The sequence below is a fragment of the Triticum urartu genome, chromosome 1A (genome assembly GCF_056163025.1).
Source record: "Triticum urartu cultivar PI428250 chromosome 1A, HENAU_Tu73, whole genome shotgun sequence".
Lineage (NCBI taxonomy): Eukaryota > Viridiplantae > Streptophyta > Magnoliopsida > Poales > Poaceae > Triticum > Triticum urartu.
This window is the reverse complement of record NC_141873.1, coordinates 262,927,907-262,945,815: the sequence shown is the minus strand read 5'-3', so window position 1 is coordinate 262,945,815 and position 17,909 is coordinate 262,927,907. Positions and strand designations below refer to the sequence as shown.

The 17,909-nt window shown below is 46.5% G+C and overlaps 1 protein-coding gene across 1 annotated transcript; it reads left to right on the top strand.

Annotated features, from left to right (window-relative positions):
• Positions 1–5,735: 5,735 nt before the first annotated feature.
• Positions 5,736–9,775, top strand: LOC125508496 (2-oxoadipate dioxygenase/decarboxylase, chloroplastic/amyloplastic-like). The gene is made up of 7 exons (XM_048673228.2): positions 5,736–6,006; positions 7,155–7,304; positions 7,418–7,630; positions 8,064–8,185; positions 8,413–8,576; positions 9,031–9,185; positions 9,537–9,775. Exons 1-7 carry the CDS (start codon positions 5,824–5,826, stop codon positions 9,633–9,635), a joined length of 1,086 nt encoding a protein of 361 aa, XP_048529185.1. The 5' UTR covers positions 5,736–5,823; the 3' UTR covers positions 9,636–9,775.
• The last annotated feature ends 8,134 nt before the right edge of the window (positions 9,776–17,909 follow it).

The window sequence follows — 17,909 nt, the reverse complement described above, 5'->3', positions numbered from 1 at the left end:
CCATATTAGCTTCAGCCATGACAGCGTCAGTGGCTTCAGTGGTGTTGGTGGTGGCAGCCTCAAGATTTTCAACCTCCACTTGACGAGCTGGAGGGTCGGTCAGAATCACGTTCTCCTCGAGAACAGCTTCTTGGTGGGACAGGGGAGTAGCAGCTTGTGGGGCTTCTTCTTCATCGGCTGATGCAGCCGGAATGTCTTCAGCAGTTTTAGCTTCAGGCAGAGAGACTGGAGGCCTTGGACCTTTGCGAAGCCTGCGCAACGCGAGCGATGCCTATGGAGTTGGTGTTGGCTGGGCCTCAAAGTCTTCTTCCTCTTGTGGGCGATCAGCCCATGAAGCATCCTGAGCAATTGGCGTCAGTGGACGACCAATGCTGATGAGTTCACTGTGCGTTAGCACAGGCGATGATACATGTTGGTGCTCGAGCTGAGGAAGGACTGCATCATTTTCAACATGGGCATGGTGACCAATGTCTTCAGCAGCGATGGGATCATCTGCTGGAAAGTCTTCAGCTTCATGAGCCTCTGTAAAAGCAGGCTCATGGACAGTCAGTTGACTTTCTTGTGGTTCAGCTTCAGGGTGAACCATGGAAATGGGTTCAACAATCAAGGGCTCTGTGTGAGCAGCCCGTTATTTCTTGGTCTTCCTCTTCTTCTTGGAGGGGGCAGTAGGAGAGGCTTCAGGATGTTTCCTCTTCCTGGCTTCAGCCTCAACAGTCCTTGTCTTCTTTAGCTCTGAAGCGGTTGACCTGGCCTTTGGCTTCGGGCCAGTCATGCTAGTTAGGAAGATAATGGGATCTGCTTCTTGCCTTGGTGCGTCGGGTTCAGCCGTAGCGGGTTTCTTCTTCTTCTTTGCAGCCATCCTGGGATCGATGCCAGGTCGCCCAAGGGTCTTGCGCTTCTCAGCCTCATTGTAGGCTTTCACACACCTGTCAGCCAGAACCTTCATGCGCTCACGAGAACCCTGAGCTTCTGCATGTTTCTTGAGAAAGTCTTCCTTGAGCTCGTGCAGCATAATCTTGAAGTTCTTCACCTCTTGCACGCAGAGCTTGGCCATATGCTTCTTGAACTGAGATTTCTCAAAGTCAATCTTCTGCTTCAGTTCAACAATGCGCTGAGCGATAGCTAACTCTGAAGCAATGGCGCCATGGAAGGCAACACTGAGGCCAATGGGAAGTTGCAGATCGTCGAAGCTGATGTTGGGCATGTCAAACCATTCATCAATGAAGTTATGGATGATTGCCACGTCAAAGAGAGGCAGATTATTGAAGATTTCTGCTTCTTCTTTGCTCTTGATGAGTTGCTCAAGAGCGTCATCTGCAAGATCTTCATCACTTGACAGATCAATGGCATCATTGCGCAGAATGGCCGCAGCTGTTAGCTCTTGGCCGGTGTGTGGAAGAGGCATCTTGACCTTCTGGGGCTTGGAGATGCGTGACAAATCTTCAGACTGCACACTGTCTTCAGGAGGTGCAGTTGCCAGTGGCTTCGCCCGTGAGATTTTTGGTGCAGAGGCCGGCTTTGAAGCTTTTGGCTGCTTCAGCTTCTTTGGCTTCGGTGCTGCAGGCACTTCATCTGATTCAGCGTCATCTGCAGGCTCATTCACGGCTGTCCCTTAAACCACGATATGGGTGATGAGACCTTCAAGGTTGTAGAAAGGACCGACGACATTGGGTTCTGCATCACGTGTGCCGTCAACCCTTGGAGAAGAAGGGCCAGGGTTGAAGTCTAGTCCCAATGTCTTCTTGTTCTGCTTTGCTGAGTTCTGGGCAAACTGGAAGTTGCGCTTGAACAGAATGTCGTCACGACACCATAGCAGGGAAGAAAAAGAACTACGAAATTGCTAAGTCTTCGCACTCCATAGTCTTCATGCGATGTCTTCTCTTATCATAGTCTTCAATGTGAATGTCTTCACATACCACCTCTGACTTCAATGTCTTCATACATTTTTAGGGGTCATCTCTGGTAGGAAAATCGAATCAATGAGGGACTTCTACCTGTGTTATCCTACAATTCTCACAAACACATTAGTCCCTCAACTAGGTTTGTCGTCAATACTCCAAAACCAACTAGGGGTGGCACTAGATGCACTTACAAGTGAAAAAAAGAATCAGTCAACCTTCCACCGCCCCTCACACTTCTCTCTTCCCCATTCTTCCCTGGCTCCCTCATCCACAACGCGATCTCCATCCATGGCCGGAGCTATCTGGTGGTAGCCCCCCCTCCCTCCTTCGTCAGCAACGCCGGCGGATGCGCAGCCCCCTGCTCTGCCCCGCCCCTCCCCTTCGCCAGCACCGCCGGCAGCCGCACAGGCCCCTCCTCTGCCCCGCCTCTTCTTCTTATCCGGTGACGCCGGGACCTGCCTCCTCCTGGCGACGCCTGGGTGCTCGAGCTCGGCATGCTCGCCGGCGACGCCGGGGCCCTCCCTCGTGCTGACGCACTCGCCGTGGCCGCGCAGGCCCCTCCTTTGCCCCGCCCCTTCTTCCTATCCAGTGACGCCGGGGCCTGCCTCCTCCTGGCGATGTCGGGGTGCTCGAGCTCGGCATGCTCGCCGGCGACGCCGGGCCCTTCCCTCGTACTGATGCACCCGCCGTGCCACGAACTTCCCTCCCTCCTGCTCGGGACGCCATCAAGGTCCAATTCCAACTCTTGTTCTCCCCTCGATCTGGATGCTCTGCACTCCGCCCCCGTCTTGATTTCCATCTTGATTAGGATGACCACGAAGACCTCCGCGTGTTGTGCTGCTACTCGGGACACTGTAGGTCCCTGCTCGCCAACTCGCAGGAGGCTGTTAATCGTTCGGTAAAAAAAGAGTAAGCTTTCTTCCAAGCCTATGATTTTCCTTTTCATCCTCTCTGTTGGTGCCTGTGTTGATGATGCGACCCTTAATGGTTCAGATACCCTGAGGGAGAAGGAGGTGCCGAAAGGGGATGGGAGCAACAAGTTTGAATCGAAAGAGGTATACCCATCTGTCTCGAGACTGCTCTTTATACAGAAATATCGAGTTCAGCTTGTTGGAACGTTTCTTCGATTTTGTGTCTTCTTTCCTTTACCATTTTGTACAAAGAAAGTTTATACCTTTTTTCTCAAGAAATATAAGGGATGAACATAGGGATCCTAGGTATGAACATCCTCTTTCCAGCATGCTGGCCACCAACAATCTCTGCATCAATTGCATTATCCTGGAAGGCCCTGATCATAAGCCGTGTTCCATTACATAGACCATTATGAGGGTCGAGGTTCCGTAGCAAAATGGCCGGGCAGTTGATTTTTACTCTCAAGACATGCGGGGGCAACCCATTTGGTGTGATCGAGTTCAGGAAGTCAATCGTGTAATTATTCTGGAAGTCATCATCGATATAGCCAAAGCTATGGTACACCTTTTCTTCGCCTGGAAACTTGGAGATCATCTTGTCATTCAGGTCATCCACATGCTCGTTTTTGGTCGAGAGAATTGCACGTGTGCTGCTCATGTACTCTCTCGACCTAGCATTGGTGTGCAGGGATGGGAAGACATCTTTGATAAGCTTGTTAATAGGTTCTTCATCGTCGGTATAAGCAATCACAATGTCAGACGCTATACCGGATGTAGCAGTTGCGATCGCTATTAGGCCCATCGAACGGACCTTTGCAAACAATGCCTTGTACAGGCACGTCTTCCCAGTGCCTCCTGGACCGTCAACAAAGAATATCTGGATTTTTGGGTTTGTCACATGATCCATTATGTCATTGAAAGAAGCTAGTTGCTCATTGTTCAAACAACTGAATAGATCTAGATGTTCTTGGTCCGCTTTGACCTGTCTCTCCTCTATTACCTCTCTAGCATCAACGTCAGAAGAACCATCTGCGTCAACCAGATCTGGAAATCCATAGAGTTTAATATCCTTTAACATGGATTGCAGCAGATCCCTCATATCCCCAAGGACCATCTGCTCAATATGCTTATTTTGCTCATGGGCTTGTCATTATCTCTTTAATATCTCCTCTCTATTTTGTGCATACCGCTCCCTTTCCATCTGATATGGCCTGAGTAGATGAAGAATAGATCAGTATACATCATTATAACTGGGCCATGTAGGATGAAGTTCATCTTCATTACCGTGTGATACAACCAGCTGTATTTGTGCCCCAGGCAATTTTCTTCTGTTTGTAAACCTCACGGCGTCTCTTATTAATCTCATCCTTATTTTGTGCATACCACTCTCTATCCCTCTTGCCTTTTTTACTTCTTTAGGGTATGCAATCAATGGCACAATTCATCAGTTGAGCTACAAAAACTGAAATTGTGTGCTTGTGTAATGCTCATCACCCAAGGATTGAATGTTGCTTATATCCTGGAACGGGGTGAGCATCCCGTTGGGATTGGTCGGGGCTATACGAAGTCCTTGAACCCTGTGAATGTCAAGAATGTTATCACACAATTGTAACGGAAGGAATACTATTAGCACAACGCTGACAGAGTGTACTTTTATGTTCAACTCCATCCCACTGTTTGCCATCAAAAATCTTTCTTATGGTGCCTCTGCAACCAATTGAATTCATTTTGCACTAATATACCTGCAAGAATGCATCAGGATGTAGTAGGTTGTAGTACTGTATATCTCAGGCAGATTTTATTTGTGTTCACATGAATTGGAACTGAGCATTGAATGATCCATATGCAGCTTCATGAGGCATTTAGGTGAAGTCAGTCCAATGCTCATCAAGGATCATGTTAGCATATGGTCATTGCCATAAGTCACCGGTTCCTACATTTTCCTTCTAGAATTGCTTTTGTTTTTCATAAATTCAATGAAAGCAATTGATGGATCACATGAACAGGTTGACAAATGAGCATGCATCTACGGAGCGGAGTAGAGGCGTCTTTTAGCCTAATGAAGTCTTGGCGACAGCTGCGTGTAAAAGCCTTACCAACTTCAGATCAGAGAAGAGCATGCACCCGTGCCGGCGAAGAGCTCGTCGTTGCCGCTGTGGGATGGCGCCTGGGCGGCTGCACCTGTGTTGGGGAAGAGCTCGTCATTGCGGCCGTCGTCGGGTGACTCGGCGAGCTCGTCGTCGCGGCGGTCGTCGGGTGCCTCGGCGGCTGCGCAGGGCAGCGACGACGCATGTAAGCTGGACGGCGGATTGATTCCTTGGATATATTTTCGATAAGTTAGCACATTTGTTTCCGTATATGACTCTCCGTGTAAATTGGACGTGGGATGTTTCCTTTGTGCGGGCGTGGGCGTTGGCAGAGTTTTCGTCCGCCCTGGAAAACTGCTAAACGCACTTCGTATGTGGGTTGGTGTAATCGTGACGGCTAGATCTAATTAAGCGATTTGATCGTGAGGCTCCAATTAATCAGGAATGTTATGTGTAGATTAGGCTGGGTGCGTTTAGCGTTGAATATGTTCTCTTATTTAATAGTAGTAGAGATAGAGAGGAGAGTGAGAGGTTGGCCCTTCATTTTAGGGCGGTTTCTTCAACGCGCTTTCCTGATGGCCTTGGCCCAGCCCAAATTCTCATGAAATCCGCATTTAAAATATGACCTGGGCCAAAAAAAAAACCCTCAAGTGGGCCACTTGAAACCTCGGACGAGCCGAGCGGGCCCTCGCCCAACCGGAGGATAGGCCTCGTGACAGGCTTGGAGAAACCCACCCGCAACTCCTGCTGCTCGCCACGTCAGTTGCCAGCTGCCGGCAGCATCTGTCCTTCCTCGCTTCCGGCGCAGACTTGTCGACCTCTCTCTCCGCTGATCGCTGCCTATTACTTGTCGTACCAGTGCAGTGAACCCCCGCCCCAGTCCACTTTCGTTCCGTTCCGTTCCGCCTCGCTCCCCACCCTTTCATGGCCGGCGCGACCCTCGCCGCCGCGAGATTCCCCGCGGCCGTTGCGCTCCTCCGCACTCGCCGCTCCCCCGTGGTCGCCGTGCCGCTCGCCCCGTCCGGTCTCCGCCACCACCGCCGCAGCGTCGCCATGGCCGCCGGCGCCGCGCCCTCACCCATTCCCGCCTCCGATCCGCTTCCCAAGGTACGTACGCGCCCCAAAGTGGAACTTAGTTTTACGCCAACGTCAGGGATGGTCCTTTCATGGGCATGTCCTGCTCTGCTCCTGTCCTGTAACTCCTGTTGATGTTGATAGTACCTTGTTATCGTCGGAGGGGAGGCCCTGATCCAAGCCTGGAGACACCCAAAGCGCTCTATAACTGTGTTACTACTGCACTGCACAGCGACTGCTGAAATCGTTGTCGTAAGTAGGGAAACAAACTATACCTTAAACAGGGACCTTCAACCAAGTGGACTAAAAGAAATACCCTCGGTCCTCGGAGTTATTTGGAACTTGGAAGCGCTTTTTTCCAGCTGACGATCCATGAGGCTAGGACTCCTGAGATGTGGAGCGTGCATCGCGTGTGACTTCAAATTTTTGTGTCTCCGTTTCTCTGCTATCCAGGACTTTGGCAGACTTCCAACGGGGCCAAATAAACCTGTGAACTGTAGCGACCGTTGGGCAGATTTCAGCAAATGAATCCAATTGATAGCAGATGGAACTGTACAGCACAAACTTCCCACGGGAGCTGACAGAACTTATAAATTCTTTGTACAAAAGGTAGAAGTAAATTTTGGCACACCATGGGTTTAATAATCACCAAGGATGGACCCCACATGTAGTTTTTTTTATTGGGTTCATAATTCTGGATCAGCCTTGAAACAGTTGTTCCTTCTTTGATTTTTAACTTGAAAATGAGGATTAGTTTATGGAAGTTTTGAAGTAAGAAGAGACGTTTCCATGAGGGCCTCTTTGATTCCAACGACTTTCACATGAACTTTGGAGGATTGAAATCCATATGATTTTGTTTCTCTCTGAAGAACCCTTTGCACAACACTGAAAGAAAATCAGTTTTCTGTTGATTCAAACCTCTTCGAAAGAATGTTTTGTTCTTCATATGCGTCAGGGTGATCAAACAATAGAAATATTGATATTTAATTATTTTAAAAATATTTTTCCCATACCATATATCGGCTATGGAGAAAACTTTCAATCACTTCGTTTTTCATACTTTCTAATAGTTTTGGCTATATGTTACTTGATTTATACTTGTTGTTTCATCTTTTGTGGATCGATTACTTCTCAAATTTCCTGGGAAACAAACTAATAGTCTTGACTTTCTTCTACTTCAGGGTTCTGATCTATTTTTCCGGTCAGTTCTCTCAAACATGCAAAAAGTTTATTTGAGCAGGAATCCAACTGCCGAAAAGATTCTGGACCTTGTCCATTCTTACGATGGGGACCACATTTGTTTTGATCACTTTGCTTTCAGAACATTTGGGGTGAGTACTAGCTTAAAATTTAGTTGGCTTTCTACATGCTCCGTGTTACATAATGCACAATTGGTGTGATGTTGATTATTGTTATGAGAATTTCCCGTCTGTTATAACTGCAGGTTGATGGTTATGGTATAAACTCACTTGCTGAATTTTTTACTGATTTTGGTTACGAGTCTCGTGAAGAACTACGGTTCCCAGCGAAAAAACTAAGAGCACTATGGTTCTCCCCTCCCAACAATGATGGATACACCAGAGCTGGTATATATGGACCTTTGCCAAGGATATTCATTTCTGAACTTCTTGTAGATGAGCTGAGTGCTCCGAGCCAGGTGATACTCGACGATTACTTAATTCCTTCAGTTTGTTTGTCTAAGATATTAGTAGTAGTATGGACAACTGTTCGTTCATAATATGCTTGTAGGGCTAAAGGAATTTCAGACATAGCTCATAACACTTTTGTATGGCTGAAGAAGACTACTGAAACATATCACCGTAGAAAAAATGCTTTCTGAAAACCATTTCTTCTTAGGTTATTTCTGTAGTTCTGTCAGAGTAAATACTCAGAGATGAGTAGGTTCTAATGTTCCATGCACTGGCACTAGTGTTAAGATATTTAGTTTGAAAAATCTGACGTTAACCTCGGCTGTCAGGGAATTTGGCTACTGAGCTCTGATATGGCTGCCACTAGAGCTGCTTTATTCCCATCTTTTACTCATATATATACAACTGTATTTTATTTTATCTGTTACTTTTTCTCTGCAGGAAATTATACGGAAATACATCAAAACATCAGCTAATGGAAATAAATATGCTGTTCTTGCAAGTACATTTGGAGAACTGACATGGGAGAAGCCCACTTATTCTGATTTCCAGGTTTTATCTAGGTACTCATGTAAATACTCTTGACTGCTTCAATAGGCCAGGAGCTAAATCTTATGTTGGTCACCACAAAACTGTTTGCGTATTATGGCTGATTCTGTGCAATTTCCATAAGAAATGGAGTTGCCTTTTTTTTCATTTGCTTAGTAGTTTCCTGACTCTGTTTTTCATACATTTATTTCTTTGTTCCATTAGCCATGTTGACTCTCCATGCTTTCCATTTGGACACCAGGGAAAGTGAATATGCTGGATGGACTCTTGTTAATGGCTATGCACTGAACCATGCCACAGTCTCCACTCATCGCTTAGAGTCAGATATTAGAAGTATTAGTAAATTCAACAAATTTGTAGAGGACAACGGGTTCAAGTTAAATACAGAAGGAGGAATTTTGAAAGGTCTGTTGCTGATTTCTGAACCAACCAGATTTTATTCAGTAGTTAGTGGGTAGAGGTCCATGGCTACGTATTTGTTGAATTTTGACGAATTGCTTCCTATTTCATACCTTAGCTACTTGTATTGAAAATCTGAATCACATTTTATTCCAGGGCATTACAGCTAACCACAGTTTCTAGTAGCATTGGCATTAGGAAGAGTGTACTTTTGGTTTCCTGTTAGGTCTTTCTTTTGTGGTTATATGTATGGATGAACTGTTAGCTAGATCTCAAATAATAGCTTTTCATGGACATAAGATCACTTGTTTCTTTGCATTTATTTGACATACTTTCTATCTATCTATTATGTGCGACCTCTTAGAATAGCTATTAGCTGAAGGATACATGTAACTTAATTATTGTACCACGGTTTCAATAGAAACTGATTTACATGTTCTTTCCCTGTATAATTCAACAGTGAGTCCTGACGGTCTCCTCCAGCAAAGCTCAACTGTTGCTGATTCATCATTATTTACTTTTGCGGATGGAATCACTGAATCTATTCCACGTTCCTATATTGAATTTGCTGAACGGCTGCCACTTCCACAGTTCAGAGATTTGCAAGATGAAGAGGTTTGCACAATTTGTCACGAATGTATCGATTATTCCGTACTCGTCTGTTTTCTTTCCTTCATAATCCATACTTGGAAAATGTACTTCCAAGCGTCAAGATGAGCATCACTGCGACTTTGCATCTGTAATGTTTATGTTCCCCTGTGCCGACTTAGTAATAATGTCCCATCTCCCTTTTTAATGAGGGTTGTAGGTTACTTAATACTATCATCAGAGTATTTATTAATGGTATAATGGTAGTACTTAGTACACTCTCCTGCATAGGATATATACGCTGTAGTATTACTCGGCCAGTATTTAGTTGCCCCCTAATCTGCTAGTGAAATTATACTGCTTTCTTACTTTCTGAAGGTCAAGGAACACCACAGGCGCGATGGTTTTGAGGTGGGCAATGCAGACAAGATATTTGAGAGCACTTCAAAGGATCAGCTTACCAGAAGATCTGCATAAGCGGCGTACTCTTGATCGAACATTCTGCAGGCGGGCCAACGAGCCTCTTGGAAGTGTGTTGAATGCGTGTGTTGTGTAATGATTGTATGCCTTGAAGTGGGTTGAAAACAGATGCTCAATAAAGATATATTTCCTAACGATATTACTCTCTCATATATCGAATTCAGCTATCTCTATGTATCATTAAACCTAAACTGATACTATCTGGGAATGCATGAAATAGTCTAATGGAGTGAAACATGGCATGATGGTCAGTTCCTTTTCTAAGTTGTGGTCATCCTAGTTCTCACTTATTTACTCTTTGTGAACACGTTTTTGAGAAAGTTGCGTTCCTGCAACTTTTGTCGCAGACCAAGGCAAGTGCATGCATGAGAAAGGTGGATGGAACTCTGTTTTCTGCAGAAGATTCATTGCTGACTCTGCCACGAAAGGTACGCTTCACTATTGAAACTCTTAAACAATTTTCTAAATCTATCTAGATGAGACTAGCTTAATATAACTTGAAAAACGATTTATATTATGGGACGGAGGGAGTAACTTTCTTTGACGATAACTTCGGATAGAATGTGGATCTGCTCCCTTTCGTTTATGCCGCCACTTACAAATACAGATGTGTACACTACATCGTCAAAAAAATATAATGAGGTCAGCTGCATAGTCAAAATGTACAAATGCAAATATACCTTAGATGATCAACATATAACACCGTATTTCTTGGGAAGTTTGTTTTTCCACTGACCTGGATATTTCTCATGTTGCACCTTGGGGAGTTTCTTCCTTTCTCTACTGTCCATCACCCAGCTTGTTTGCCTCACAACGAAGACTCCGGTTTGGCTACGTGGCAAAAACAAAGTTTTCTGTTTGTTTTTTCATTTCTGTCGACTATTCAGGCAACTATAATGGCACAAAAGGCGAGAAGGCAAACAAGTGAACAGTCAGAAGTGCCAAAATGAGCATTTGTTTGGCAGAACTTTTGGCTCTTGACTCTTGGATCAAAGTGAAGGGCACAAAGAGAAGCAAAAGCAGCGGCCTCAAAACTCCACTTTTAATTTTTATTTGATATAATAGATGTGCCCTTGAGACTAGGATGCCCTCCTCCTTTCCACATTTCGTGGCAGCCTCTCTCTCCCTTTAGCCACATTTCCTGCGGGAACAGGTATTTGTTTGTTCGAATCTAACAAAGCTGTGCTTCGCATGCAGAGATGAACCGCCTTGCCAGCACTCCGCATCTGGAGAGAAGAACCTGAAATACAAACATATGGAGGATGCCTTGGTTAAACAAATATGCCTTTTTACCACAGATTTTGCATCACTGAGACTTGCATGATTTTTTTACTTTGGTAGGAAGATATAGTTCACCCCTCAGCGCAAGTAGAAGTTACATGAACCGGGCTGCCCTTAGAAAGATAAAGTTCACCCCTTTTTAAGTAGAAGTTGTTGTTCTATAATTTTTTTTAAAAGGAGGATGACCCCGGCCTCTGCATCTGGGCGATGCATGCAGTCATTTTATTAATTATTCACAAAGACCTTACAAAGTAATACATCAGTATGTTTGAAGCCATCATCTGTCGCTACTTCTATCCACTTGATGCAGGGTGCCGATTGTCCAAGCCAAATACTAAACAAACCTCGCACCAAAGCCTAACATCTAAAACCGGAGGTCCCAACCAAGCCTCATACCGGGTCTGGGGCACACACTGGTCCCACACACTCTCAGAGGTCGCCGCTGCCGTCATCCACCGATCCATCTTCAGAGCAGGTACTGACGCATCGACCTTGCCAGGTTTGCCGTTGACGCCCCCATGGCGCCAGTCAACGCCTCCTCCCTACGCGCGTCCATCATCACACATTCGTCGCCAAGACCTTGCAGCGTCACGCCGCTAAGACCACGTCGTCAATGCGTCACATGGAACGCCGCTCCACCGCTGGAACCGTCCACTGGTCCCTCAAGCCAATGCACACCTTCAAGAATGATGCCCCCAAGGAGGGAACTACACAAGGGCGCCGCCGTCATCCGATTGACTGCTCTTGGGTTTCCCCCGGAGGTAGCGGGAGGAGTTGGGAGCTTCACCTCGATGATGCCTTCAATAAGGAAATGGCGCCATGGCGTCGCCATCATCGGCTTCGGCCAGCTGCTGAAGACAAGATCTTCACTCGGATCTGCCGCACGAGACTCCAACAGACAACTGTGCATCTGCAAGACCACCTTCAAAGCCCCGGATCTGGCCGTCCAAATCTGATGATTATCCACAGCCGCACTGCCACCGCAGTATATTCTGACGGTCTGACCACTGCGGAAGGGCGCCACCACTTTAGCATGGAGGGAGGGCTGCCACTCCACCGCGCCATGCCGGAAGAGCCGTTAGGATGAATCCCAAGCATGCTCTTCACCGTCCCTGTACCGCAAGGGAACTGGGAACGAAGCCGCCAGACCACCGGAGCAGTTCTGCGCTGTGCAGCCGAGGACGACCTGGGCCTCACCGGCTGCCATCGCCTCGGCATTCGCAACATGCAGCGAGGAGACCACCCTGGCCAGGCCATGACCGGAGGCCACCGCCGCATGCACCCGGCCCGATCTGCCCAGCCAAGTCCTCCACGCCACCGCCACCGGCCTGCCACCAGACGGCCACGCTGCCGCCTGGAGCAAGCCGCCACGCCGCCATGATCCAGATCGCGGCCGCGCCTCCTCGCCGGAGGAGGTCCCGCCCCACCCCTTCATCGCAAGTCAGGAAGGAGATACCCCACCACCGCCATCGGCCCCTGGGCTTAGCCCTGCGGCGGTGGAAGGAGGGGAGGAGAGAGCTTCCCCGCTCTGGTCCTCTAGATAAACCATACCAGGAAAGGCTGGTCCTCAAGAATAAATAGGAACCTAAAATCGTCTCTGTGAGGATTTAAGCTCAAGTGCTGGGTTTGTACATTTACTCCCCCAACCAGTTGTTCTATAGATATGATCCTTTCCTTTTTACATGTCCATTATTGATCCATCTTTTAGAGAACTTGACTAGATTGTCTGTTTAAACACTCTGAAGAGTCTCTGCGTTATCCATACATGGCAGCACTCTGTCACGATCCACAAGCTTTTAGATGTACACTCTGGTCTCTGGATGATTCCCAGCGCATAATGAAACGTTGTCAAGGCCCAAATCCAGTGGTGATATCACACACCATCAGTGGTGACACCAGCTCATACAAATCCTTGGCGATGAAGCTATAGACAATGTTATGGATTTGTATGAGCTGAATGACACACACTCACATACACGTGTGCAAGCATTCGGATCATGCATGTACAGGTGTGAAGCAGACGAGCTTGCTGACACTTCAGCAGACGAGATTGCTGACACTTGCAAAGCTGAAGTTTCAGGTTTGTCGCATCCACTTTACCCCAAGGTTTCCTTTTAGATAAAGTTACCATGCAATGCTTTTGCGAAACTTCGTGGTGCTCGCCTGCTGATCTAGTTGCACATCTGAATGCACGGTCTAGTGGAATTTTAGCTTTACCTAGCAAGTGAATCAGTTCCATTTTTTTTTGGTCAAGAAAATGAGTTCCATTTACTAGGTCACTTATTTTTTGGAGATCTATATTTAGGTACGATATGAAGACAGAGCAGAGGATATTGGTTCCAGTTGCAATTTATATCTCTTGACAGTGAAAAAAATAAAAGGAGTAATAATTACTAAATCAAAGAGCGATTATGGAAGTACTTTAAAATATGACGTGATCTTGAAAAAGGTTTACTTACGATCTAGTAGCCACGAACTATACTTTTGCTCTCATTCTATGTATATGTCACTTCAATATTGCTACTTTCTTATATTCCTAATTGTAAGCGTTAATTCATAGCTGAGATTTAGCTCATCTACTCCTGGGTGAACAGTAATTGAACGAAACGAAATTTCTTGAGAATAAAATGCTCGAATTATCTTCAACCGCAAAAAAAAAATGCCCGAATTATCTAGGTACTTGAAATTTGTGCCGAGATGACTTCGGCAGGAACCCCATCGAGGAAAAACAAAATCGGAGCTCTAAAATGTGTTATTTGTAAGATCCGATTTTGTTATTTCTGTACCAAGCTCCTGCGATGTCATCTCGCCACCAAAATCTGCAAGCACCTAGCGAAGTTCAGGCATCTTTGGTGTCCAAAAGTTTAAAATATTTGAATTTTTTTGCTATTTATTTCTGAATTTACACGCATTGAAGCAGATGCACCTAGGTTTAGAAATGCTACCGTAGGTCTCTATCTGTCTCTTATAGATTCCAAGGTAAAGGTTGTGAGATGGATAGGTTCCATCCAGGTTGTACGTATGTTCCCTGCATAGCTATCCGGAATCATCTTTTGTCCACTATAAATAACTCCGCAATGATGTCTCCATCATTTGCACGCACGAAAAGCAACAATAAATGTTTAGAATCCCACGTCCATCTCTAGCCTCTAGGTTTAAGCCCCACTATTGTTTATTTTAAACAAAGGGTTGCATGTTGGATAAGAACAAATTTGCATTTTTCCGGTTCATGACGTTCATATATTTATATGTTCCTTTCTGAAAGCATGTTGTACATCCGAGTTATTGATATATTTATTTGGAATGTACATGTGCATTCTTGTAATATAGCACTGGGCACAATTAATGTTGATTTTATTATTATACTAGTGGTAAATGAGTCGGTGCATTGTAGCGGGAGAAGAAAAATACCACATGGCCCTAACCCAATAACCATGACTAAGACTCCAATAGGTCTTGCCGAGGCGTCTCTCTCGACATAAAATGAGAAATTTGCTTTTTTCATGTAAGATTTTGCCGAGGCGTACATACACAGTTATCGATGGTTTCATTCGTCTTCAATTTGGCTTTGATGAGTTGTTCATTGCAATTCGGGTTGCTGTCGGTACAAAAGAAAGATGAATCGTGCACTATTAATTAAGGTTGCACCCTAAATAACATTTTTAAAATATTTAACATGTAAAATAACATTATATTCATATTGTACACATATTTTAATCAAATTTTATATATAACATGTTAAAATTAGAGTTAGGGTTTAAAAGATATGGGTATTTTAAAAAGTATTATTTGTTACTCACTTATATGGATTCCAGGGAGCCTTTGGTTACTGGGTGCAATCAGTGGGAGATGTTAGCACGGGCTATATTCAACCGGTTCGAATAGCGGTCGCATAACAGGATAGGAGTCTGGGGAGCTTATCCTTTACTTTGCCTTACCGGTTGTGATTTTGAGCATGTACTTTATTTTCTTTGTTTTGCTCCGCTTGCGAGCTGTAATACTTTTATGAATTTATGCTACTTCGAGACTCTTTAATAAGATGGCTGCATGCATCATTATGATGCAGAGGCCGGGGGTACGCCCCATTTCCAAAGAAAATTAAAAAAGTAATATTTGTTCTAGATGGACTACGGGTTGATTACAAAAATAGTAGGGGGTTTTACGCTAAAATGCAAAACGATTCCTTTTATGTCACTTAATGGTGGAGTGCAATTTATTTATTAGAAAAGGGAGAGGGTTCTTTGTAAAATAGTAAAAATAGTTTGTTCTCTCACTTAAATGTGGATGGCGGGTTAATGACCTAAAAACAAAGGGGGGTTTCTATAAGAATGCTGACGGTAAACGGGTATAAGCAATTCGTACTTTATTAGTAGGTATAGATATTTAGTAATTACGCGTACTTGTTAGTATATTTTACAAATGACATTGTCGGTGTCAAAACCGGCGGATCTCGGGTAGGGGGTCCCGAACTGTGCGTCTAAGGTGGATGGTAACAGGAGGCAGGGGACACGATGTTTTACCCAGGTTCGGACCCTCTTGATGGAGGTAAAACCCTACGTCCTGCTTGATTTATTCTTAATGATATGGGTATTACAAGAGTTGATCTACCACGAGATCGGAGAGGCTAAACCCTAGAAACTAGCCTATGGTATGATTGTTGTCGTCCTACGGACTAAAACCCTCCGGTTTATATAGACACCGGAGGGGGCTAGGGTTACACAAGGTCGGTTACAAAGGAGGAGATATACATATCCGTATTGCCTAGCTTGCCTTCCACGCCAAGTAGAGTCCCATCCGGACACGGGACGAAATCTTCAATCTTGTATCTTCATAGTCCAACAGTCCGGCCAAAGGATATAGGCCGGCTGTCCGGAGACCCCTAATCCCGGACTCCCTCAGTAGCCCCTGAACCAGGCTTCAATGACGATGAGTCCGGCGCGCAGTGTTGTCTTTTGCATTGCAAGACGGGTTCCTCCACCGAATACACCCAAGAAGAATCTGAATACAAGGATAGTGTCCGATCCTGCAAAATAAGTTCCACATACCACCGTAGAAAGAATAATATTTCCACAAATCTAATCTGCTGACTCGTTTTGTCAACGTGACGTTTTATCATGGCCCGGTGATTATTCGAACCGTTTTCTTTAACTAGCCCCGCACATAACGCGAGGCAGTTTCTTGACACGTCTTGTCAAAGCAGAGATCGTGTTCCCCTTATTACGGGATTCTCGTCAATACGGGCGTGGGTAACCCAACCGCGCCATCGATTATGGCGCTTGGGGGATAAGCGAGTTTTACCAGGCTAGTGGGGGCGCACAGTTTCGGCCGCCCTTATAAAGGGATAAGGTTTAACCTTTCTCTACCCACGCCTTCTTCCTCCTTGCTCATCCGTCTTGCGCACTCAAGCCCCAACGCCCAAGTCCGCATCTTTCTCCTCAACCTCCTCCAAACATGTCCGGAGCGGGAGGGAAGTGGATGGCTTCCTCCGTTACGGAGGAACACATCAAAAAGCTGCGCGGAGCCGGATACTTAGCCGCGAATATCGCGCATCGGCTGCCCGCTGCGGGGCAGATCGTCCCTACCCCAGAACCTCATGAGAGGGTAGTTTTCCTCCACCACTTCCTCTGCGGACTGGGGTTTCCCCTTCATCCATTCGTCCGTGGTCTCATGTTCTACTACGGGCTGGACTTTCATGATCTGGCCCCGAACTTCATCCTCAACATTTCGGCGTTCATCGTCGTCTGTGAGGCATTTCTCCGCATCCGTCCCCACTTTGGTCAGTGGCTGAAGACCTTCAATATCAAGCCGAAGGTGGTGGGCGGCCAACAAGAAGAATGCGGCGGAGCCATGGTGGGCAAGATGCCCAATGTTATATGGCTCGAAGGCTCCTTCGTGGAGACCATAAAGGGGTGGCAATCGACATGATTCTACATCACCGAGCCGCGCGACACCAACTGGGTGGCTGCCCCCGAGTTCCGATCCGGATTCCCTACACGGCTCACTTCCTGGAAAGAGAAGGGCCTATCGTGGGGTTCATCGGTAGAGCTGGACGGACTCCAGAAATGTATCCGGAACATGGCAAGCAAGAAACTCAAGCTTGTCAACATAGTCCAAGTCATGCTCATCCGCCGGATCCTCCCGTGTCAACAACGGGACTTCAACTTGTGGGAGTTCGACCCGGCCCAGCACCGAACTTTGAGCGAGCTCTTCGACACGACGCACAAAGACGTCTGGAGGGTGCTGTTCAAGGGCGCCGAGGTCCCTCCCTCTCTTACCGAGGACCGCGGGCTAAGCGCGAAGCGCCCTGCGAATCCGGTAAGTTCTACATATCTGGTAGGATATTCATTTCCCATAGCTTAACTATGTGCGGGGTCTGAGCTCTCATGCCTTTGACAGGACTGGGTGGAAGCATCGGAGCAGATCAACTGTCCGGCCCCCCTGCCCGAAGACACCGCGGACGATCTCCTGATGGAGATGTTGACCCCGGCTCCTTATGAGGTGTCGGGGAAGATCAAGAAGGCCAAGGGAACCCGAAAGAGTTCCCGGCGCCAGGTGGTATCGGAATCATCGTCCGATAACTCCGCGACGCACTCCTCCCCCGAAGACGAGGAGGAAGATGAAGATGCTCCCTCTCCAGTCGGGGAAGACAAGAAAAGGAAGGTCGCCCCAACTGGGGAGGCCGAAGGGTCCAAGAAGGGAAGGACTCTCCTTCCGGACTACTCCACCACCGCCACCGAAGGCGAAGACGAGTGGCTGCTCAGGGTCAAGCCCCTGGCGAAGTCGTAAGTATTCGGATGCCAGAGTAACTCATAGCATACCTTTGTCGCACTGCCTCTCCTAACGCCGAATTATGACTATGCAGACCGCCACGAGCCCGTATCGACGTATCGTTGGACGGCTCCCTGGGCTCGTCGGATATGGATAGCGATCCACTTCCGATCGCCACCTCCCCTTTCCCTACGGATAATGCCGAGGTATTGTCTCAAGAGG

Excerpts from the sequence above, each read along its gene's own strand:
- LOC125508496 (XM_048673228.2), top strand. The coding sequence starts at position 5,824 with ATGGCCGGCGCGACCCTCGCCGCCGCGAGATTCCCCGCGGCCGTTGCG. Across the intron at positions 7,305-7,417 it reads TTGCTTTCAGAACATTTGGG|GTTGATGGTTATGGTATAAA; the intron begins GTGAGTACTAGC and ends TTATAACTGCAG. Across the intron at positions 8,577-9,030 it reads AGAAGGAGGAATTTTGAAAG|TGAGTCCTGACGGTCTCCTC; the intron begins GTCTGTTGCTGA and ends ATAATTCAACAG.